At 41.9% G+C, this 24,112-nt stretch overlaps 1 protein-coding gene across 2 annotated transcripts in view; it reads right to left on the bottom strand.

The window, feature by feature from the left end:
• The window catches only part of LOC108425613 (heme-binding protein 1), a 26,058-nt gene continuing 1,946 nt past the window's right edge, over positions 1 to 24,112 (bottom strand). Inside the window, exons 2-5 of one of the 2 annotated variants that reach the window (XM_037535245.1) lie at positions 20,420 to 20,590; positions 16,227 to 16,365; positions 15,613 to 15,793; positions 1 to 2,486 (exon numbers count right to left, since the gene is read on the bottom strand). In XM_037535245.1, coding sequence (XP_037391142.1) covers positions 2,309 to 2,486; positions 15,613 to 15,793; positions 16,227 to 16,365; positions 20,420 to 20,590 — 669 coding nt within the window. In that variant the 3' untranslated portion in view covers positions 1 to 2,308. The remainder of the gene's footprint in view (positions 2,487 to 15,612; positions 15,794 to 16,226; positions 16,366 to 20,419; positions 20,591 to 24,112) is intronic. The other variant, XM_017694378.2, reaches the window with a different exon arrangement.

Below are 24,112 nucleotides of genomic sequence, written 5' to 3' on the forward strand. Positions count from 1 at the left end.
TCAGTAGGTAAACTCCACATCTGTTTTCCACAAACCTTTATTTTCACATGTAGGTAAATCAGTCAAATACATCCAGCCTAGATTTTCAAACATAGTCACACGCTACACACAGCTTTAGCTTCAGATTCTGAGTCATTAACTAAATAAGAGAAGCTACTCCTATTATATTTACACACACATGGAAAAGTGTATCAGTTTATCAGTGTATTAGATCAAATGAATCTAAACTGTAGAAATGCTCTGAGATAAACTTGGAAAGCAAACAAGAAAACCACTGTATTGCTTCCATTTAATCATGAACCTATATGTAAAGATTAAAAATATAAACAAGTCCACATAGCGTGAGACACAGTTGAGGAGGAAACATCAAATTGCAACTCTACAGGTCATATTTAGTCTCAATTTTCTAACACAACTGATTCCTCTTGGACCAGACATCAGCAGGATGTTCCATAGTATTCCCAAACCTCAATCTGTGTGCCATATCAGTGTTAGACATGAACTTCATCAAGGTGATTTTCAGATGCATCCAGTCATCACAAACACTTTCATTTCAGTTAATCATTTCATTTAAACACTTGCTCTGTGTTTTCCGTAAAACTAAACATCTACTATAAATGCACTATAAAGTGAACTACTCATTCACAAATGCAAGGAGTGGGAGATGGGGTTAATCTCACATTAATTTCTTTTTACACTTTTAGGGCATAAGTATGCTGATACTTTCAGGGCAGATGCTGTTTATAAATAGATAACCTTCCTTGTAAGTCAATCGAGTCTATTCGTAGTGTGCGTTGTAAACTTCAAATGTCAGCTTTCTCAAAACCACAGCACAGCAGCAGTCCATCTGGGGTCACAAGATAATTAGCCAAAAAAAGTCCCTAGGCCTGTTTTTGCAAATGCATTTCTGAGATTTTTCCATAAAATCACACACATGACATCCCAAATTATAAAATATAAGCTACAAGGGAAATGACAAGAAGAGAGTGCAGGGGAATAAGCATCACGCAACGCTGCTGGCTTTAATAGTGCTAATGTGAGAAGTATTCAGAAGAGGTTAAAATGTTTGTGCTTTTAAATGAAGACTGGTCCCATGTGTCTGTCCTAGCACCAGACTGTTGTCTAACAACCTTCCAGTGTGGCGTCTAACTAGTGATGGACAGTAATGGAGCAAATGTAATTAGTTAGTAAGTAGTCTTTTCATGTATCTGTACTTTACTGAAGTATTTCCATTCTAGGCAACTTTTTACTTTCACTCCACTACATTTCAAAGTCAAACATCTTACTTTTTACTCCAGGGCACAGCGCGCACTTTGTTTTAAGCTTGTTTTGACCTTTTGGTCATACCGACCCAGTGCAAGCATACAGTTCAACGTCAGTGCAGCAGGGGAAAATTTTGGGAGTGTCTATTCCAAATAAATGATGTAATTAACCTAAATGTTTGTGTGTGTGTGTGTGTGTGTGTGTGTGTGTGTGTGTGTGTGCGTGCTTGTATGTGTCTGTGTGTGTGTGAGAGAGAGTGCATACACAGGTCAGCCATTATCTGAAAGCCCTTGTAACTCCACCTTGCTGGTGTGCAGTTGCAGATAGCTGTAGTCTATCTGTTGATACTCAGTTTGATAGCCGTCCTCAAGTACTTCATCAATGGGCAGAAGTTGATAACTGACAAACTGTACATGACAACAGATGACCTAATTGTAAAGTAGGTGGAGCATATTAAATAAATCCATAACAATAACTATCAAAATCAATTCTTTTTGTTATTTATTAACTGGTATTAGCAACAAAGGCTTGATGATGCTGTGTGCCTTTTACTTGCTGTACAGGTAGCAAAAAATGTGCTAGAAACATTCCAATAGTTTTGTATACTTCATCAGAAAAGGTCTTTTATTTCTTCAGGATTCAACATACTACTGAGACTTTATCATCAGTCAATAATAATCATAATAATGCTAATGCAATGAATGAAAGCAAATATAATAAAAAAAGTGATATGCTAACTATGCTAACCAGTTATGCTATCTGATGACCGCTAGCTTCCATTCATTGTTAGCAACCTGTGCAATGGGACTGTTCCTTTTGAAAATTGAGCAGGGACTGTAGGGACTGTATATTAATTACGTACAATTGATATCAAATGACATGGAAAAAATATTATGATAATATATTTGGCAGTATTTCCCTGCCCTATTGGCCTGTGAGTGGAAATACACAAGGGGCTTCTAGTAAAGTGTATGGTGAGTGTATATATATATATATGCATGTGAATGGATGTGTGTATGTGTGTGTTTGTGCGTGTGTGTGTTTCTCAGGGCTCCTCCTGGATGAACCACACTTCATTGCGGCGGCTATAGGGCTTGATTGGTGGGTCGTAGCTGCAGCAGAAGTAATGTTTGCGTTGGTAGGGAGCGCCCTCTCCCAGAGTCCGAATCAGCCGGGCTGCCTGCGCACGATACTCACTCTCCCCTGCAAAACCACCAAACTGCCTACACACACACACACACACACACACACACACACACACACACACACACACACACACACACACAGGGGTAAAGGTCAGAGACATGACATGGTTTCCCGAATCTTAGCACATGATTCTTAAATGGTAGAGCGAAAGTCACACTGGGCTAGGGTTACCAACCATCCTGTAAAATATGGAATCATTTTGTAACTGGACACTAAAAGATGCATTTCATTCTGAACTGATACAGGACATGCTTTATTCCATATTTTTGAGAATTAATTTGGTGCAAAACTATGGGTGAGAAATATTATGGGTTGACTTATTAAAACAGGGATATTTGTATGAGAAGAAAACCCTGCTGTTCTGCTTCATGCTATGTTCCAATTCTCAAGCAGTAGCTGTATTTCATTCCACACAGTCCCTAAGAAGTACTGTTATATTACGTACACGCAACCAATGAGAAAATACATCAGTGTTACCATGATATGCCTGACAGTGGCCTATTTTAAAAACGGTACCCTCCAAACACAGTCCGGTGAAGAGCATGGGAAAAGGCCAACTTCATCGTATTCCACTGGGTTTTCTCTGTAGACCAAATCAGAATGTTTGCGAACATGAATCCTGGCTATACTTGAGGTAGATAGCTCATCCAGTCAGCGGTAGGAACAACTTGTCTTAAGTAGTGGAAAATCTAAACAGTACAGACTGAACCAAAATATAGTCAATAGTAGTACAATATTGTTGTGTTTGAGGCTGTAATGTCAATTTTTTGAAGGAAATAGGGTTCATGTGCTTTTTAGAATTGCTAAGGACCCTTGTTATTGCTGAGAAAAAGAAAGTGATTGAATAAAAAAGTTTATTTGGAACATTTCTGTTTTTCCACCTCACTACTCCCCCAGTTCTCCTTATTATATGCAAAGCTTAAACCATGCACAAAACCACTCCACTTTGCTTCAGTGTGACTGCAGTGAAAAAGCTAAAATGGCTACAGTGACTGGGTATCACCTTAGAGCAGCTAGCATGGACTGTGAGACTTTTTAAAGTAAGGTAACGCGTATACCCAAGAACTTAATGATTCAGGATTAATTTTTTTGTTGTTTTCCTGCTTTCAAAAGCTACTGAATGCATCGTTAGCTTGGTGCTGTAACATGTAACAGTTGTGAGCATTATCAAAGCAAATAAAGTCAGTCATAGCAGATAAAATAAAGGCAACTTATTAAGTTCTGTACTGAAAATGAACAGCTCATGCATGCGCTCATGATTTAATGACAAAAACACACAGGCCAGTTAATGATGAAGTAGGAATATCAGTTTAAAATAGAATTTAACAGCACTAGAAAAGCTGTAGTAGCACACAGGATTCCATTATCAACACCAAAAATATTACGAGCATCTAGTGTGCCAGTATTTATTAATAATTGTTTGATGGTTTGTTTATATGTTCTTTTTTGTTGGCTTTATGAGTGTGCGCCCCCTATAGGTGATTGGTGCCACCCTGTAAATCTGTGAATGAGATGCATGATAGAGAGGAAGGCAGAGCAGCAATACCATCATTGACCTCATTTGACACTCTGTAGGCACTTAGCTGGTACTCGGTAGGCGTACCCCAGTTCTGCTCATTCGGCCATTGGGGCCTGTTAGCCAAACAACCTTGCTCTACCCTGGGCTCGCCTAACAGTTATTAATGTGATATTTACCGACTTCATGCTACCACTGCATATTTAATTTTGTATTTCTATTTATTCATAATAAATTTCCGGCGACATTTTGCATCAGATACCCTCTTTGGAATTCTTGGAAACCAACTGTGAGTCTGACACTGAATCTGTCTTCTCCTGTGTGGTAAAGACAATTGGAAACTGGAAACAAGGGGTTACAGGATAAACTCAAACTGTTTTTTACCATTATATTACATCAATGATGTGCTGTGGTTTCTTTTTGGAAGAAACTTTGGAATTACGCATGTTTGGACTCAACAGGAAATGTCGACCCTACGCATGGCGAGTTGAACAAAGGAATGCTTCAACGGAGGTATATGCCTTCAACTGCTAAACTTTGGATGGTCCTTTTGTTAGGATATATTATCCGAAGAATTTAGAAGCAAGTTTGGTATATGATTTTGTTTGATGGACTGTGATCTTATTTTTGCAAGTTAATTACACGTTGGCCAAACATTTGGAGTGGTGAAACCAAGGCCTGCTTGAGTGAATGAAACATGATATCTTGGTTTTTCTACGCACTGGTTTTGAACTTACTGGATTCTTCAGTATTCAGCGAAAGTGGTTTAACATTTTTTGTGTTTTTATGAAATGAACGAAATTCCGAACATGACTGACGTGGCGGCACGTTTGTGCTCAGCCAGATCTGGAAAAATATCTTACATCACTCGGAGAATGAGCATTTTGAATCATTTAATGGCCAGTAAGGACTACATTGATGAAGTGAAAGGAAACGTTTAAATTCAATGAATATCTTGCTGAGTTTAAAGATTTAAACATTCATCTTATGTCGAGATGTTAAATGAGGTAGAGCACATTAAAGACGATGAAAATTGGTATCAGCCTAGATGTGCGTGGATAACGGCTTTTATTGCAACTGTAACTAAATGGAATACAACTATGGAAGACCCCATTTCCTCTAGCTTAATGGAGGTCACTTCTTCTGTCCCGCAAATAGTGGAACCGCCTCCTGTTTTTCTTGGTGACGCCGATGCTGATCTTGACTTTACTGATGTGGCATCACACAAGTCAAATTAATCAAATACATCAAGCGCATCGCCAAAATCATTGTGCATTAATGCAGAGGCCGAGCGTGCTGCTTTAATGGCTAAAGCTTAAAAATTACAAGAGAAGCATGCTATTGAGGAACAAGAGGAAAGGTTAAGAAAAGGCTGAAGAGACTGTATTTAATTTGTCTAATGCTGAAAACTTTGATGCTTTTTCAGTCTCAATACCAGGTGCTGAAGCCCCTGAAGCTGCAGCTGCCACACATGATCCTCTGGATGAAATGCTGGGCAGCTCGCTTAATTTTCATGAAATGATTACTCCAGCAGTCATACCCAAAACATGCATTCATGTGCAATTTCCCCTGCTTGATTTAGTTCCGGATATGCCTCCCACCAGGTTCTCGTCTTATTCTAGGGCCACCAGTGATGTGCGGTCTCAACGGAAACACACTTCATCTCATAGCTTTCCCTCTACCATCCCTGCCACCATTTCTTCTACCCTTTCCTCATTAACTACCCATTCTTTCTCTCCCCGTCCATTTGCAAGCTCTGTTCGAGCTACTCAGTCTGCTGTGCCTCACAGCAAAATCAACCTAGTCCATCACATGAAAGCCACATGAGAAAAATTTTGGAGAATCACAGCGAGTTAACAAGGATGCTCATGAAACAGCAACTTCTGTCTACATTGCCACAAGGTACCATTCCAGTCTTTGACGGTCATGTTCTGGAGTATCAGTCATTTATTAATTCTTTTGAAAATATGATTGAACGTAAAACTGATAATAATGGAGACTGCTTGCAGTTTCTGATTCAGTACACTAAGGGACAAGCACAAAGACTATTCAAGAGTTGTGAATATATGGCACCTGAAAGAGGCTACCGATAGGCAAAAGAATTACTGAAGGAAAACTTTGGAAATGAATATAAGATCTCTTGTGGCTATTTGGACCAAGCTCTTTCTTGGCCTCAAATAAAGTCTGAGGATTCCAAAATGTTGCAGGATTATGCTATGTTCCTCAGGAGCTGCTGCAATGCTATGGAGAATATGGAGTACATGGAGGAGCTGGACATGGTATACAATTTGAGAAGCATTGCCCTCAAGTTGCCCTATAAGCTCAGAGAGAAATGGCGCAACAGGGCATATGAGCTACAAGAGCACCTGAATTTGAGGGTTGGAATTGTGGATCTTGTCTCTTTCATTGAAGAACAAGCTCGCATATCAGCTGATCAAATCTTTGGTGATCTTCAAGATCAAACAGCCATTAGGGGAAAGCCTAAGTTTACTGTGAAGTCACAGCCTTCAAAGGCATCCAGCAGTAGCTATGTCACAAGTGTAGCTCTCCCCCCAAAAGAGTTAAAGCTCCAACCCTCTTGTACCCTCTGTAGCTCAAAGCACACCTTGGACAAATGCAAATAATTTGCAAAGAAAGCTCATAAAGATAAGCTCAGCCTTTTAAAGGCCAACGGTATATGCTTTGGATGTCTTCAGGCCACAAGCCATATCAGTAAGGATTGCAAACAACATCTCACATGTAGCATTTGCAAACAAGTGCATCCGAGTGCCTTGCATATTGAGAGAAACACAGCTCAAGAAGCAGAAAAGCCCTTTGATGGCATAGGCAATGCATCAACAGAGTTATGTGGTCATATAGGGGCCGGGGACCAAGAGGGTGTTCTTCCCATTGTTCAAGTCAGTAAGACTGTTAAAGTCAAGGCCGCAAAGGGCAGCCATGTGTTGCAGGTCTATGCTCTCCTGGATCCTGGGTCCTCTGCCACCTTTTGCTCTGAGGAGCTGATGTCATGCCTCCATATGAAAGGTAAAAAGACACGCATTCTTTTTCGAACTATGAATCAGCAAATGTCTGTTCCCACTCATGTTGTTTCAGGATTGGAAGTTTCAGCACTGGATGATGATAACTTCCTTTCTCTTCCAAATACCTTTACTCAAAAGGAAATGCCTGTCACCATAAACAGCATTCCCAAGCAAAATGATTTGAAGTCTTGGGTGTATTTAGGTAAGGTAACACTCCCCACCATCAGTTCTAAGGTAGAACTTCTGACTGGTATGAATACTCCTAACCTTTTAGAACCTTGGGAGCTTATTATCAGTCAAAATGGGGGTCCCTATGCAGTTAGAACCCTATTGGGGTGGGTTGTAAATGGGCCCTTAAGAAATACTGCTGGCAGTGGTGGCAGTGGTGACAGTGTGACTGTGAATAGGATTTCAGTGGCAGGTCTGGAAAAGCTGCTGATGTCACAGTACAACCAGTCACAGTACGACTTCAATGAAGTTGCTTCGCAGGAAAGGACTGAAATGTCTATTGAGGACAAACAGTTTTTAGAGATGGCTAATGGAGCACTCTTGAAAGATGGACATTACAGTCTGAACTTGCCTTTAGGAAACCCGATGTGTTAATGCCGAATAATCGGCAGGTTGCAGAACAGCGTTTGCAAAGCCTGAAAAGGAAAATGAAAAGGGATGAGCAATACAAACAGGACGATTTCTCAATGACATCTTTGAGAATAACTATGCTGAGGAAATTCCACAGGAGGATTTGGCACAGCCACCAGGAAATGTATGGTACTTGCCACACCACGGTGTTTATCACCCTAAAAGGGAAAAGCTCAGAGTGGTGTTTGATTGTGCCGCCTCTTTTCATGGTGTTTCCCTCAACACAGCACTACTCCAGGGTCCTGACCTGACCAACTCCCTCATCGGAGTCATCTTGAGATTTCGCAAAGAGCCAATTGGAATCATGGCTGACGTCAAGCCTATGTTCCACCAGGTAAGGGTGGCAAAGTCTGATGTGAACTACTTGCGATTCCTCTGGTGGCCACAAGGTGATACCAGTCGGTCCCCTAGGGAACACCGTATGCTTGTACACATATTTGGTGCTTGGTCTTCTCCAAGTATTGCAAGTTTTGCTCTGCAAAAAACTGCTACTGACGATGAGATCCATTTTCCCCCTCAGGTGGCTGAGACCATCTGGCATAACTTTTATGTGGATGACTGTGCTGTCTGTAACCAGAGAATCTGATGCCATCCAGCTGGTGAAAGATCTCACTTCATTGTGCAGTAAAGGTGGGTTTTAGTTTACTCAGTGAGTCAGCAATAGCAGGGCTATTCTTGCGTCCATTCCTGTGGAACACAGAGCAAAAGGAATTAAGTCATTGGATTTGGACAAAGACAGTTTGCCTGTTGAAAGAACACTGGGATTGCAGTGGTGCATGGACTCTGACAATTTTCAATTTAACATCAATTTAGGTCAAAAGCCACATACCCACAGGGGCATATTGTCTGTTGTCAGTTCTATCTTTGATCCTCTGGGCTTTTTTGCTCCTCTCATTCTTCCAGCTAAGCAGTTGCAGCAGGAGCTCTGCCATAGAGGCTTTGGATGGGATGAGCCTTTGCCGCAGTCTGTGTCTGACTGATGGATGGAATGGACCGGCAGCCTGGAGAAAATCAAGAGCTTCAGTTTGCAAAGCTGTCTGAAACCTCATGGCTATGGAGTAACGAGATGTGCCGAATTGCATCACTTTTCCGACGCCAGTGAGAGTGGCTATGGCTCTGTTAGCTACATAAGACAGGTGAACGAGCAGGATGTGGTGCATGTCACTTTTGTCCTTGGAAAGTCCAGGTCCCTCCACTAAAGGCCATCACGATTCTGAGACTGGAGCTGGCTGCTGCAGCACTGCTGGTGAAGGTGGACAAAATGCTGAGGAGAGAATTGCACCTCGACTTAAAGGCCTCAGTTTTCTGGACTGACAGCCAAACGGTGTTCAAATACATTGCAAATGATTCAGCAAGATTTAAGACCTATGTTGCAAATAGGGTCTTACTGATCCAAGACAACATTAAGTGTCTCAATGGAGATATGTGAGTAGCAAAGACAATCCTACTGATTGCTCAAGAGGACTAAGTGCAAAAAAGTTAATTGAACAGAGGAGATGGATTCATGCCCCTGATTTCCTTTGGAAGTCTGACGAAAGTTGGACAGCCATTGAAGCATTGGGCTCCGTGTTTCAGAATGATCCAGAGGTGAGGAAAAACACTGCTGTGTCTGCAACAGTGGTGGAGACTGAAACACCCAACACACCAGCTTATTCTGTACTTCTCTGATTGGGTGAGATTACTAATGGCAGTGGCATGGTACCTCAGACTGAAAGGTGCTTTGATGCTAAAGATGAAGGGAGGAAAGGAACTTCTTTCGCATCAAAACACTCATTCTAATAGGAAGAAGATGAGTATAAAGTCTGAGGATTTCAGGACCGCCATTGGTGGACATCTCCTCACAATTAACATTGCAGAAGCAGAACAGGCGATCATCGCCTATGTCCAACACCAGTCTTTCCCTGCAGAAATTGCATCACTGGTGTTGGTGCCACCTAGGCTGCATAGGAGCAGCAATCTCTGTCGGCTTGATCCTGTGCTGGACAAAGGCATCATGAGAGTAGGTGGCTGACTGCACAAATCTGCAATGCCTGTGGAAGCTAAACATCCATGCATTTTTGCCCAAAGAGTCACATATTTCAATTCTTCTGTTAAGACACATCCATGAGTGCAGTGGTTACAGTGGAAGAAACCACATGCTCTCAAAGCTCTGAGAAAGGTATTGGATTGTAAAAGGCAACTCCGTAGCAAGAAAGGTGCTCTCAAGATGCACCATGTGTCAACGTCTGAAGGGCAAAGCTGGTGAACAAAAGATGGCAGATTTGCAGCCGGAGAGAATTCTGCCTGACCTCCCTCCCTTTACTAACGTGGGATTGGATTACTTTGGCCCATTTGAAGTAAGGCGAGGAAGAAGCACAATCAAAAGGTATGGAGCACTTTTCACCTGTATGTCTAGTAGAGCAATACTGGTAAAATCTGGAAGTCGCTTACTCATTGGACACTGACTCATGCATTCATGCTTTGAGGAGATTTATATGCAGGATAGGTCAGGTGAAGCACATCAGGTCTGACAATGGGACGAATCTGGTGGGAGCTCATGCAGAGTTAAAAAGGCCCTGATGTCACTGAATGAGGGAAAGATCCGAGATTCCCTGCTTCCTGATAGAACTGAATGGAGCTTCAACCCACCAGCTGCATCACATCATGGTGGAGTCTGGGAAAGACTATACGGAACGTAAGTGTTGAACTCCACGCTCTATCAGCAGTTCATCGATGATGAAGGTCTTCAGACCATGTTCTGTGAGGCAGAAGCAATCCTCAACAGCCGCCCACTCTCCACGGTGTCCTCAGACCTATACGACCTGGAACCACTGACCTCCAACCACATTCTCCTGTTTAAATCTATGCCCATTCTGCCTCCTGGAACTTTCCTGAAGTCCGACTTCTATGCCAGACGGCGATGGAAAGGCTGACCTGTTCTGGCGCAGATGGACCAAAGAATACCTCCTCTTACTGCAGGAAAGGCAGAAATGGACAACTGTAAAGAAGAATCTAAATGTTGGAGACATTGTCCTGATGGTGGACTCCACTGCTCCTCGAGGGTCCTGGCCATTAGGAAGAGTTCTGGAGACCAAGCCTGATGGCCAGGACCCTCGAGGGTCTCAAACTGCAATAATAATAAAAATGAATATGAAGCAGTACACACTGTCTCAATATTTATGTTTCATCACAAGATCACTGAAAAAGTTCTATTTAACCTATTTGTTTAAAGGATTCCAAGTTCAGTATCAGAATTGACAATAAATCCTGTTAGGCGCTACAAGCATTACCCACCCAGAACTGACGTTTTTGTTTTTGTGATGTAACATTGATTTGACCTATTAGTAGGTAAGAATTTGTGACATCAAACAGCACACATCAGAGAAAATCATAGAGGCTGCAAAGGACACGTGGAGAGGGAGGTGTCAAAGTTCCTTGTTTGCCAGGCATCTTTACAGCTAAGCTTTCCTAAAGGGAAATCTAGTTAACTAAAGCTATTTAAAGTAGTTCAAACTACCATGTGAAAAACTGACAATATTGAAAAAATTGACAATATATATATGTGATATGAAATCATAACAAAATGTAATTAAAAAAAGTTAAATGCAAGCAAAAATGCTGCACTGCAGTTTACTGCAAAAGTGCACCTGTTCACAGGTCATACATAAATAAAATAAAATAAAATAAAAAAATACCTACAGTTCATGGGAAAGTGCAAGACATGTCAGTTTTTTATGACCCTTTATTGTTTCTAGTTTTAGTTGTTAACTACACAAAAAAGCCATTAATTAACTGAGTAGTAAATCATATTTACTATTTCATTTATAATAATAATAATAATAATAATAATAATACATACCATGTACATGTATATAAACACAATCTTTTACACACATTTAAGTCCACACAGCTCTTACATGTATACATATGGGTAGTATATACTATACATATGTAACTATACATGCTGTACATACAGTGTAATTGCATACTTTTTTCTTCACAAGTGAGTGCTGCTGAGCTAGAACTTATACTGAGTACAACTTGAGCTTCTAACTATGAGTTTAAGCTGACTCAACAAACACATTGCCAAGATGTGCTGTAGGAGGACAAAAGTCAAGGCAGTGGTCACAGTTGTCCTTGCTCCAAAGGCAGCAGAGGAGGTGATCAATAATTTAACACTATGTATGATGTTTCCTCTGAAGTTGTAAATGAATTATCTATTGTTGTCATCATTTATTTATCAATATGATACTGCATTTGATAGTCAAACATTAAGTTGGACCTTTTTTTGTACCTGTGTATGACATTCATGTGTAAAGAGATGCTGTGGTCTGAGAAACTGCTGCCAAATCTGTCCCAGGACTTATTATTTCAGGTTTTACAGGGTGATTTCATAGCAGAGCAAGCATGGCATATTTAGTGTGCTTTTTTGTCCATACTCAGAGATGCCATTTTCAGTTTTGACAAAAAATATTACATAGTCCTGCTTTAAAAAGTGCTGAGAATCTACTCAGATTCTCTCCCATCCTCTATGCAAACAGATGAACTCTAACAAGGATTTCCCTTGGCCTTACAGTTTTTCAGTCAAGACAGACAAATTAACAAGTTGAATAATTTTGTTGAAAATCCAAATGAATCTACTGAAGGTCTGCAAATGTCATTTATGGCATTCACAATTCAGTCTTCCAGCAGTCACCTCCTCCAAGGCAACTCCATAACACTATTAAACATGTCTTGGGTCAGCTCTCAGATAATAGTCTTGAAGGTTTGCACTTTCTTTCCCATCTCAGTAAAAAGGACAGAGTCCCTGAAGGGGTTTTGTGTTTTTTGTGATGTTGAGTTCCATGAAATCCTGCACCATGTGGTGATCAAAATGACTGTCAGCCATGCACTCACCCGCCTGTTGCAGAATTGGAATCCTCTGAAGCCGTGTTTTGTCAGCATTGGTGATGACTGTTCAAGGCACCTGCAAGCACTGCTGAGGTTTAAAGGGGATGCTGCTGGAGTTGAAGAGGAGGCGGAGGTGTACTTCCTCTTTTGTAATGATGTTCTGTTCCTCTATGAAGAGGTGATCAAGAAGCTGTAGAAGGATCACACCACATCAACTGACCTCTGTGCTATTATGCATTCTTTTCTGAGAAGATTAACTCAGAGAAGAGATGATTTGTTCCATGGCTTCTTAACAAAACAAAAGCTTCTGCATCTCTCTTCATCTAAGGCTGATGTTGCCAGACAGGAGTTTACAGCTTTCTTACACACCTCCATCAGTTGTCCAGAACTTTTGGTTAAAATTTTCAGAGGAAAACTGGCTCTTTCAGCTGCAGCTACACCCTCTGATATCTGGGTGGATCTCCTATGGAGAAGATCACTGAGTGGCTTCACTTGGTTGACAGGCTTAACATCACAATGGATGAGCTCTATGATGAGTGTATTACTGCCAGCAGTTCCAGAGTGTATCAGGAGTGAGTGTCCAAGTGGACAGCTGAGAGGTGGATGGCAATTTTCCAGGCTTCTGACCTTCCAAATGTCCTGGCTGTGGTGTCCTTTGCCCTTAACACCCCATTCTCTACTGGTTATGTGGTAAGGGTTTTCTCTTCAATGAAAAATTGATGGACAGATGTGCGGAACAAATGTTCTGTTGCGCTACTGAAGAATGAGCTGTCACTCTATATTTTGAAATGTCTTGCTCTGAGTTTTACAGTGCAGCTCTGGATGAGCTACTTAAATGACTACTTACAGCTGCAAGATATCAAAAAATTTAGTGGAAAAAAGGCCATGACCAAATTCAGAGCTGCTTGTGATGTACACTGGTTTAGTTTTAAAATAATACATGTTAAACTGTTGGTTTGCACAGCCTAAATAAAATTCTTGAATGATAATTTTTTTCACAAGTACAGATAAATAGTTGAAGCCATTGCAGTTTCCTTGATGTAAATATATATGGTATGGATAGGACTTCTCACAACCAAGAATATGGGAATTACATCTTTAGATATATATATACCAAGGTTATTACTGAAAGGTAATACAGGTGTGAGACGCATCATATATCTTATAGGTCCTCAGTCTGACCTTCTCATTTCAACATCACACCCCACACATTCCTTAATTCCATTTCAGGAAGAATCAGGCAACACTACGCTCTCTCGACAGTTACAATGATCTTCACAATAAAAGTTTTAGGAAACTGGGCCCTGCTAGGTAGCTAACATAGTGATACCACTAATCAAAGGTTCCATTGTTGATTAACTAAGTTACTTGTAAGGATGTATACAGCTGCTAATTTTAGAACATTAACTCATGATGTTATAAATAGCTTTATGAGCTAGTATTGCTAAGTTAACTAGCAATGCTGAATTAAACATCAAAGCTCATGTGAAAGCAATGTTCACTTTAATATTAATGAGCTAACTCAAATCCTTCTAAATTAGCTAGAGGATACAGGCTGTTGTGTTGGGTTATCTGTGCGCTATAACTTGTTTGCTCACTAGCATAAACATAATGTTACCTCACACAAAAGCTTTGACCGGCATGTTCAGTTTTAACAATTTGAATTTTTTTTTTCTGTAATCCAATAATATGCTGTGCCATGGACAACACTGCCCCTCTGGTATAAACCCAGTTCCAAAAATTTTGAAATCTTTAGAAAAATGAAAATATAAACTGACAGAAATGAGTTGCAAATGCTGTTGGACCTGTATACAGTTGAAAACAGTTTTGTATAAAACATGCATTTGTATATTTCGTATATATTTTGTATATATGAACTTATTGCATATTTGATGCCTGCAGCATATTCCAAAATCTGGGACAGGGGCATGTTTACCATATCACCTTTCCTTTAACAAAGTTCAGAAATAGTTTGGGAGCTAAGGACACTAATTGTTGTAGCTATAAAAGTGGAATTGTTCTTATTCTTGCTTGATGCAACACTTGATATGACAGCTGCTCAACAGACCAGGGTCTCCATTGTCATATATTGCACTTCATAATGCACCACATGTTTTCAGTGCAAGACATCTGTTGGTCCAGCATGCAGGCGTACCCCTGAACATTAATGCCCCAGAACATCAATTGTGCCTTCACCATGTCATTGGCACTAACACATCCCCACACCATGAGAAACTGGCTGGCTTATAAATTTTGCACTGGTGACAGTCAGGATGGTCCTTTTTCTATTTGGCCTGGAGGATATCAGACCTCTGACCACAGCACATGTTTCCACTCTGCATCGGTCTGTCTCAGATGAGCTTTAGGCCAGAGAAGTCAGAGGCGTTTCTGGACATTGATGTTTGGCTTTGCGAAGTAAAGTATTAATTTTTTTTGTACATGCAAGAATGAACTGTATTCCCGAGCCCATTGTGGTCAAATTACCTTCAGCCCTGTCAGCCTTAACAAGATACTCTACACAAATGGATATTCCACAATGCCTGCTTTTAACGGAAGTAATTTATCCGTAGGCCTTCTGCTGGTGCTTTTTGGGTGGGCTTGCCTGTACCTATCCTTGTTTAGTGTCCATATGAATGTATGTAATATCTACTGTCTAATCTTGCACATTGCTCGACATTGTTTTCAAACTGTTTGACTATTCACTCGAACTTTTTCAAAGGTGATGAACCTTGAGTGATCCTTTGGGCCTTTGGGAACGCTCCTTTTATACTCAAAGATGATGGCATTGCCTGTTCACCTAATCACCTGTTTACCTGTGAGAAGATCCAAAACAAGTATTTTTAATCATTTCACAAACCTCCCAGGCTTACATTGCCCCTGTCCCAACCTTTCTGGAATGTATTGCAGGCAATGATTTTGGAATTAGCGTATATTCACAAAGTCAGTTCATTAGATAAGGTAAAATATTAGATGTCTTCCTTGTGCTGTTTTTTCAATATCTGTAAAACAGTTTACAAATCACTGCTTTCTGTTTTTAACTTGCATTTTATCTACTGTGTTTGTACAAAGTGTAGATGCTCGTGTGTGTGTGTATCGTACAATGCGTATACAGTCATTCCTGGTCTATCCTCTATCCTTATTCCACTATCTGTAGGGGTGGGTGGCTCATTCCTGTAGTTGTTAGGAATCTGCATCCCAGCAACCAGGCGACGGGTCATGACTCCATCATCACGTGGAAACACTGTGATGACAATGGGGATTGTGGTACCCATCGCCTCACCTGTGGGCATACATAAACACACAGTCTGATTACACTGCTGCTCCAGAAATCACACATATAGTTTAATTACAGAAATCATTTACAACCTCCAGCTTTATCCATATGTGTGAGGTTTTGTCCAGCAGGGCAACAGCACTGTACAGTTTAATGTTTCCCCACCCCAGTACACCTGTATAAACTCATCACCTAATTTTCAACCTGACTCAGGTGTGTTGGAGCAGGAAATCACTAGATTGTGTAGTGTGTGGGCAATACATATTGAAATAACAATAAAACAGCAGTAATAAATAAAACATTTTTATGATATCAATAATGTGCATTTGAGGTATTTTAATAAAATGATTTCATAAAATCCACTGTAAACCCCTTAACCCTCAGCAAGGAGCCTGGTTATTGGCTGGTGAATGTTAACGTAGTAGTCTGATCAGCTCACCTTGGTCATTGCTGCCTCCAGTGTACATGAGCAGCCGGCGCACTAGCTCACCTGACACCTGGTCAAAGCTCCGCCCCTCTGAGCTCACACAGGCATACTTAGCTGCATCATAGCGGCGAACCTCATAGCTCACACCATCCTACAAGAGAGAGAGAAAGAGTGTTTGTGTATGCATGTGCATAAGCATAAAAGACAGAACAGGACAGCATGAGTCAGTTGTGATGCCTAAAAGGACACACAGTGTTCCAGCAGAAAAAGGCCTTCAGCGACACACACACACACACACACACACACACACACACACACACATACACACACACACACACACACACACACACAAACGCACACATACACAGAGGTACTCTGCTCCTGTTCATTAAATACCATTGGCTGTAGTGCTGTGCTGTGTCCACGGCAACGCTGAATCAGGACGATGTTTTCCAAAGGCAGATCACACAGTAATCAGTGATATTCTCTACAGAGGGCCATGAACATGTTACCAACATAAAATAAAGGGTTTGCTCCTGTGAACCCACTTACATGTTACATTGCTATAATGCACATACAGTGGTGCTTGAAAGTTTGTGAACCCGTTTGAATTTTTAAAATCTGATGATGTTTTAGGTCATATTTATGCAGAAATATAGAAAATTCTAAAGGGTTCACAAACTTTCAAGCACCACTGTATGTGGGCTGTATGGGGCAGTCTTGGGCTGGAGGTTAGGGATCTGACCCTGTGACCGGAAGGTTGCCGGTTCGATCCCCAGGGCCGACAGTCCATGACTAAGGTGTCCTTGAGCAAGACACCTAACCCCCAACTGCTCCCCGGGCGCAGTGGATAGGGCTGCCCACCGCTCCGGGCAAGTGTGTGCTCACTGCCCCCTAGTGTGTGTGTTCACTAGTGTGTATGTGGTGTTTCACTTCACGGATGGGTTAAATGCGGAGGAGGAATTTCCCCGGTTGTGGGATCAAAAAAAGTATCACTTAATGTCAAATCATTTACATACATTTTACTTTAATGACATATAATAATGTGTGTGTCACCATGGATATGTTACTACATATAATAATGTGTCACCATGGATTTGTTACTACATACAGTAAAGTGCATGTCACCATGGACATTACCCACTCACAAGAATGTGCCACAATAGATATGTTATCAAATATAGAAAAAGTTTGTATCATCATCATCATCGTTGTTAACCGCTTAGTCCAGATAGGGTTGCAGTAGCATTTGGGAGAGCAGAGAATCCCAGATGACCCTGTCCCCCGCAACTTCCTCCAGCTCATTCCCAAGGACCCCGAGCCACTCCCAGGCCAACTTAGAGATGTAATCCCTCTAGTGGGTCCCAGGACGACCCTGGGGTCTTATCTCAGTAGGCTGTGCCTGGTACACCCCCACCGGGAGGCGTCCAGGGGGCATCCGAATCAGATGCTCAAACCACCTCAGCTGGCTCCTCTCAATGCGGAGGAGTCGCGGCTCTACTCCGCGCTCCTCCTGGATGGCCGAGCTCTTCACCCTATTGAATAGAGTGTAGCCCACCACCCTGCGAATAAAGCTAATTTCCGCCGCTTGTATTCGCGATTTCATTCTTTTGGTTCATTAACCACAGCTCATGACCATAGGTGAGGGTCAGGATGTAGACCGACCAGTAAACAGAGAGCTTTGCATTATGGCTCAGCTCCCTCTACAGTCTGGTGCAGTAACTGCATTACTGCTTCTGCCTGTCCCAGCCTGCGGCCAATCTCACGATCCCACTTCCCATCACTTGTGAACAAGACCCCGAGATACTTAAACTCCTTCCCCTGGGGCAAGTCCTTTCCCCTTACCTGGAGTGGGCATGCCATCCTTTTCTGGGCTAAGACAATGGACTCAGATTTGGAGGTGCTGATCCGCATACCAACCACTTCACACTCAGCTGCAAACCGCTCAAGTGAGCGCTGGAGGCATCAATGTGCTTCAGCCAAAAGAACAACATCGTCTGCAAATAGCAGAGATGCCACCCTCCGGCGTCCACACATAATGCCCTCCTGATCTCGGCTATGCCTTGACACCCTGTCCATGAATATCACGAACAGGAGTGGAGACAGGGCACAACCTGGCACAACAGGAGCCCAACGCTAACACTGAAAGGGTCCAACTTAATGCTGAGTATACAAACACAGCTCTCACTCTGGGAATACAGTAATCGAATGGTCTGGAGTAGTAGCCCCTGTACCCCATGCTCCCAGAGGACCTCCCACAAGATGTCTCAGGGAACACGGTCGTAAGCCTTCTCCAAATCCACTAAACACATGTAAACTGGGTTGGCAAACTCCCATGCCCCCTCAACAATCTGCAAGAGTGTGAAAAGCTGCTCCATTGTTCCACGGCTGGGATGATATCCACATTGTTCCTCCTCAATCTGAGGTTCAACTATCGGTCGGTCTCCTTTCCAGCACCTTAGCATAGACTTTCCCAGGGAGGCTGAGCAGTGTGATACCCTAATAGTTGGCACACACCCTCACACCCTTTTTAAAAATAGGGACCACCACCCCAGTCTGCCAGTCCAAGGGTACTGTTCCTGAGGTCCATGCAATATTGCAGAGGTGCATCAGCCATGACAGCCTCACAATATCCAGAGCTTTAAGCATCACCGGACGAATCTCATCCACCCTCGGTGCCTTGCCACTGAAGACCTTGCCAACTACCTCAGTGACCTCCACCAGGGAAATGGAGCTTGACATGCCAGAGGCTTCCAGCCCTGACTCCCGTGAGGGAGGCACGTCTCCTGGATTAAGGAATTCTTCAAAGTGCTCCTTCTACCGACTGACAATATCCTCACTTGAAGTCAGAGTTTCTCCACCCTTGCCAAATACAGCTTGGGCGCAGCCACCCCAACCACTCCTGAGTCACCAGACAGTTGTCCAGAACCTCCTTGAAGCCAACCGAAAATCTTTTTCCATAGCTTCACCAAACTCCTCTCACGCCCAAGATTTTGCTTCTGCCATCATTGCAGCTGCCACCTTTTTTGCCTGTAGGTACCTATCTGCTGATTCGGGAGTCCTTCGGGCCATCCAATCCCTAAAGGCTTCTTTCTTCAGCTTGACAGTCTCCCTCACCACTGGTGTCCATCAGGGGATTCTTGGGTTACTGCCCCGACAGGTACCCACAAGCTTTTGGCCACAGCTATGCCTGGCATCTTCCACAATGGAGGTTTTGAACAGGGTCCATTCAGGCTCCATGTCCCCTACCTCCACTGGGACATGAGAAAATTTCTTCTGGAGGTGTGAGTTAAAATCATTCCAAACAGGGGCCTCCGACAGTCGTTCCCAGCACAGCCTCACTATTCGCTTGGGCTTACCGGGTCTGACCATCAGTCTTCCTTGCCATCTGATCCAACTCACCACCAGATAGTGATCAGTTGACAGCTCAGCACCTCTCTTTACCCGAGTGTCCAGAACATATAGTCCCAAGTCAGATTAAATGACAACAAAGTCGATCATTGACCTCTGACCCAAGGAGCTCTGGTACAATGTACACTTATAAACATTCTTGTGTTTGAACTTGGTGTTCATTATGGACAGTCCATGCCTGGCATAGAAGTCCAATAACAATTAATCAATCGGGTTTAGATCAGGCAGACCGTTCTTCCCAATCACGCCTCTCCAGGTCTCCCAGTCATTGCCAACATGAGCATTGAAGTCCCCCAGTAAGACTATGGAGTCTGTAGGCGGGACCCTTTCCAGAACCCCGCCCACTCGCTCCAAGAAGGCCAAATACTTTGACCTGTTGTTTGGTGCATAAGCACACACAACAGTCAGAGTTTTCCTCTCTGCGATTTTAATTCACATTGAGGTGACCCTCTCTTCCACTGGGACAAACTCCAACTGCATGGCTGCCAGCCGGGGACTCGTGAGTATCCCCACTCCCACCCGGTGCCTCTCACCCTGTGCAACCCCTGAGTAGGAGAGGGAGCAACCCCTATCAAGGAGTTTGGTTACAGATCTGACACTGTGGGTGGAGGTGAGCCCAACTATATCTAGTTGGTACCTCTCAACCTCCCGCACAAGCTCTGGCTCCTTCCCCTCAGTGAGGTTACATTCCATGTGCTAAGAGCCAGTTTTTGCCCCAAGGGCCTAGGCCACCAAGGGCCCCCCTGCAATCTCCCACTGCCTATGCAGCACTGCACCGCTCCCCCATGCTGGACCTTGTGGATGATGGGCCCACACGGTCTCCCCACATTGCCTCTTCGGGCTGAGCCCAGCTGGTCTTCACTCCAGACCTGTTTGCCCTGGGGGACCCTGCCAGGAGTATATTGTTCCTGATGAGGATCTTCCCTAGACCACACAAGCCCTTCCGCCACGACAAGGCCCCGATCCTGGAAGGGAAAAGTGTGTATAAGAAAGTCTATTTCCTTGCCGGACAGTTATTTCCAGGCAAACAAGAGCAGACTTCTATCTCTCTGAATGAGAAGAAACCAAAATATTCAAAACTGAAGGTGAAATTACCATTACTATCAAAACATAATTGAAATCACAGATAAAATCTGACAAAAACTTCCTAAATAGTTTGTAGCATTTCGCTGAATAATGCACAAAAATGCACACACTTATGCTGATCTCCACAACAGGGGAGGGAGTATTTCCTGCAAGCACCACAATATTATCAATCCGTGTCTCTGATATTACCTACTATATAAATACTAATGTGTTGTCATTTATTTCTTACCTACATATAATAATATGTGCTGTGACTGTCATGTTATCTAAAAGAAATAGTTACCTTCTGTACATATAATGCACAGTTGTTACCAATGTATAATAATGTGTGACCAAGGACAAAATACCTACATGTAATAAAGTATGTTTCACTGTGTACATGTTACCCACTGTACATACAAAAATGTAATGGCGCTATTGATTGTGAATCTCTACTACTAATTTTTTAAACTATTGTTGTCAACTTGTCACCTACATTCAATAATGTGAATGTCCCCACTGACATGTTACCTACATACAATAAGGCAAGAGTCATCATTTACATGTTATCCACATATAATGATGTAAGTGTCACTGTGGACATATTACCAACACACAAGAATGTGCATGTTGCCATACCTACCTACAATAATGCTGGTGTCACAATGGGCATGTTAACTAAATAAATGTGTGCGTCACCGTGGCCATGTTTTCTATATACACTTACAATAATGCAAGTGCCATTCCACAAATAATAGTGTCACCAATGTGCATCTCTCCATGGACATGTTACCTAGAGTGTATGCAGTAATGTCAGTGGCCATGCTGACTTTTACTTTCATACTATAATGTGAGTGACATGGACAGATTTTATTAGCATACAATAAGCATGACCATCAATCCTTATACACAACATATACCAACATAAAACAATACAAGTGTTGTCATAGACACGTTAATAATATACAATAACTTACGTGCCACAAATGGCATACAACAATGTGAGTCTTGCCATTAACAACACATAACAATGCATTTACAACATACAGTAATGTGAGTGCTGCATTGGAAGTTAGGCAAGACACATAATCACATTAAAAATTGCCACAGACATATTTAAAACATACAAACTGATGCAATGGATACACTAAAGATTTACATGATAAATTACAAGATTGGTGTAACATACAACTAATAATTAAGTGTTACCGCAGATAATTAAATGACAACGTGTGTTGCCGTGGATATGCCAACATAAATAATGATCATTACATAACATTACATCATTACACAGTCTAAAACAATGCTGTAGAAATTCTGAAATAGGGAATATTTCTGAAACACTTTTCCAAATGCATGCACATGCATTTCTCTCTCTGCACAAGCACATAGCCCATAGACACATAGACACAAACACAAAAAACGCACACAAACAGAATGTGTGGTATTAGCAGCAATGTTGGATTCTGTTCCAGTTCAGCGAACACATATACGGGATAATTTTCATATGAGTCAGCCTCTGACCCACTGCTGGCACTGCACACACACAAATTCGCACACTCAAACACACACACACACAGTTACACTAATATTGCATCCAAACACACACAAATCTCACAGATACGCTGAAGCTCTATGACAGGCAGAACATCTCTACACTGCTTATACCAAGAATTAAAGACAGAAAAAGAGCATACTGAGTTGCAAAAAGCATGTTTTAGTGTTTTTCTGGGTGTTGTTAGGTCTTTTTGTGAGGACCAAATATCCCCAAGATAATGAAAATATGAACATTTGGACATGTGGACATTTGATTGAACTAACGTTAGCTTACTTATCACCAATCATCTGTGAATTAGCATAAAGTCACCCTACCCAATGCCAAGCATTGACTAGAGGTGTATAAGGCCCTGAACACTGGGCTGTGGAGCAGTAGAACTGCTTTCTCTGGAATGATGGCGTACCATCCAATAACTTTGAGATGAGCTGACGGAGCATTTTTTTCCAGAACTACTCATCCAATATCAGTATCTGATCTCACTGATCCTCTTGTGGCTAAATGCAATCAAATCCTTACAACAATGTCCAAAATCGAGATTAAATCTCTTCTCAGCAGAACAGAGGCTGTTACTTTACCAAAGGTGGGGACAAACTCCCTATTAATACCCTTGATTTCAGAATAAGTGCTGACCTCTCAGTGGTCCCAATCCCCTGATTATTAAGAAGGGTCACCTGTGTTTTATTATCAACTGTTTTACCCAGCTAGTATATAAGCCTGGGCTTTAGTAGTAGTATTGCTTCTTTGTGAACTTAATAAGCCTTTGATTTAATTGTTTTTGCTGATTATTCGACCTTATCCTGTTTATCTCCTGTTTTTTCTTCGTTTTTGCCCCTTTTGTACTGTTGCCTTGGACTTTTGCTCTGTGTTTTTGGAACCTTTTGCCTGTCTTTTGACCACATCTTTTGCCCTGCCCTTTTGTTTTGTCAGCGTGTTGTCATGATCACTACTGTGATCTTTATGGAGAGACATTATCCATATTGACACTTAATAATAATAATAATAATAATAGTAATGATAATAATAGTAGTGCAATGTTAACCCGGTGCCTAGCTTTAATCCTTAGCTATGTTAGCCAGTGCCCTAGAACAAAACCGAAGAAGCAAACTTCAGACACCTAACACACAAGTCTTGGTGAACTTACTATATATGGGGTAAGGGAGAAATTTTGGAAATTTTTTCCAGTGAACTGGAGCACTCAGTCTGACACACCCTGACCAAACACATCTAGAGTCCATGCAAACACTAATGAGTACTGACGTCTCTCTCTGTTTGAGTCCCCTGTAATTTAACCTGCGGTCTTAGCCAGCCAAGTGACACACACATACACACATAGACACACTCGTGCGCACACACACACACACACACACACACACACACACACACACGCACAGACACGTGACACCTGGAGACAATAGCAATTACACACTCAGCTTTGGGACTGCAGTTTGTTAGAGTTAGAATGGTCTTTGTGTGAGGCAGATTCAGCTTCACTCGTTTCTCTATGTTTAATTATTTTGTGTCTGAACAGTAGAGTAGTCAGAGCTGTAATTAATGTAGCTATACTAATATTAGCCCTGTGCTAAATAATTGATCTCTCTCATGTTCTATTGTCTCTGAGCGGCTGCTGGTAAGACAGAGTTATAGCAGATACTGATGTTACTGCATTAACTACACTACAATAACTGCTGAAAAAGGTTCTTTAACATTCAATACTGCCATAACAACAACAGGTCTTGGAATTTCCTTTAGCATGCTCACCTCACAGACACACTAAAACTATACAAACTTGGTATATATATTTTTTTGATGACAGTGTGTCATACAGAGTCAGAAACCATATAATCAAGACTATTTGACATTATTG

This window comes from Pygocentrus nattereri, chromosome 27 (assembly GCF_015220715.1).
Source record: "Pygocentrus nattereri isolate fPygNat1 chromosome 27, fPygNat1.pri, whole genome shotgun sequence".
Classification (NCBI taxonomy): domain Eukaryota; kingdom Metazoa; phylum Chordata; class Actinopteri; order Characiformes; family Serrasalmidae; genus Pygocentrus; species Pygocentrus nattereri.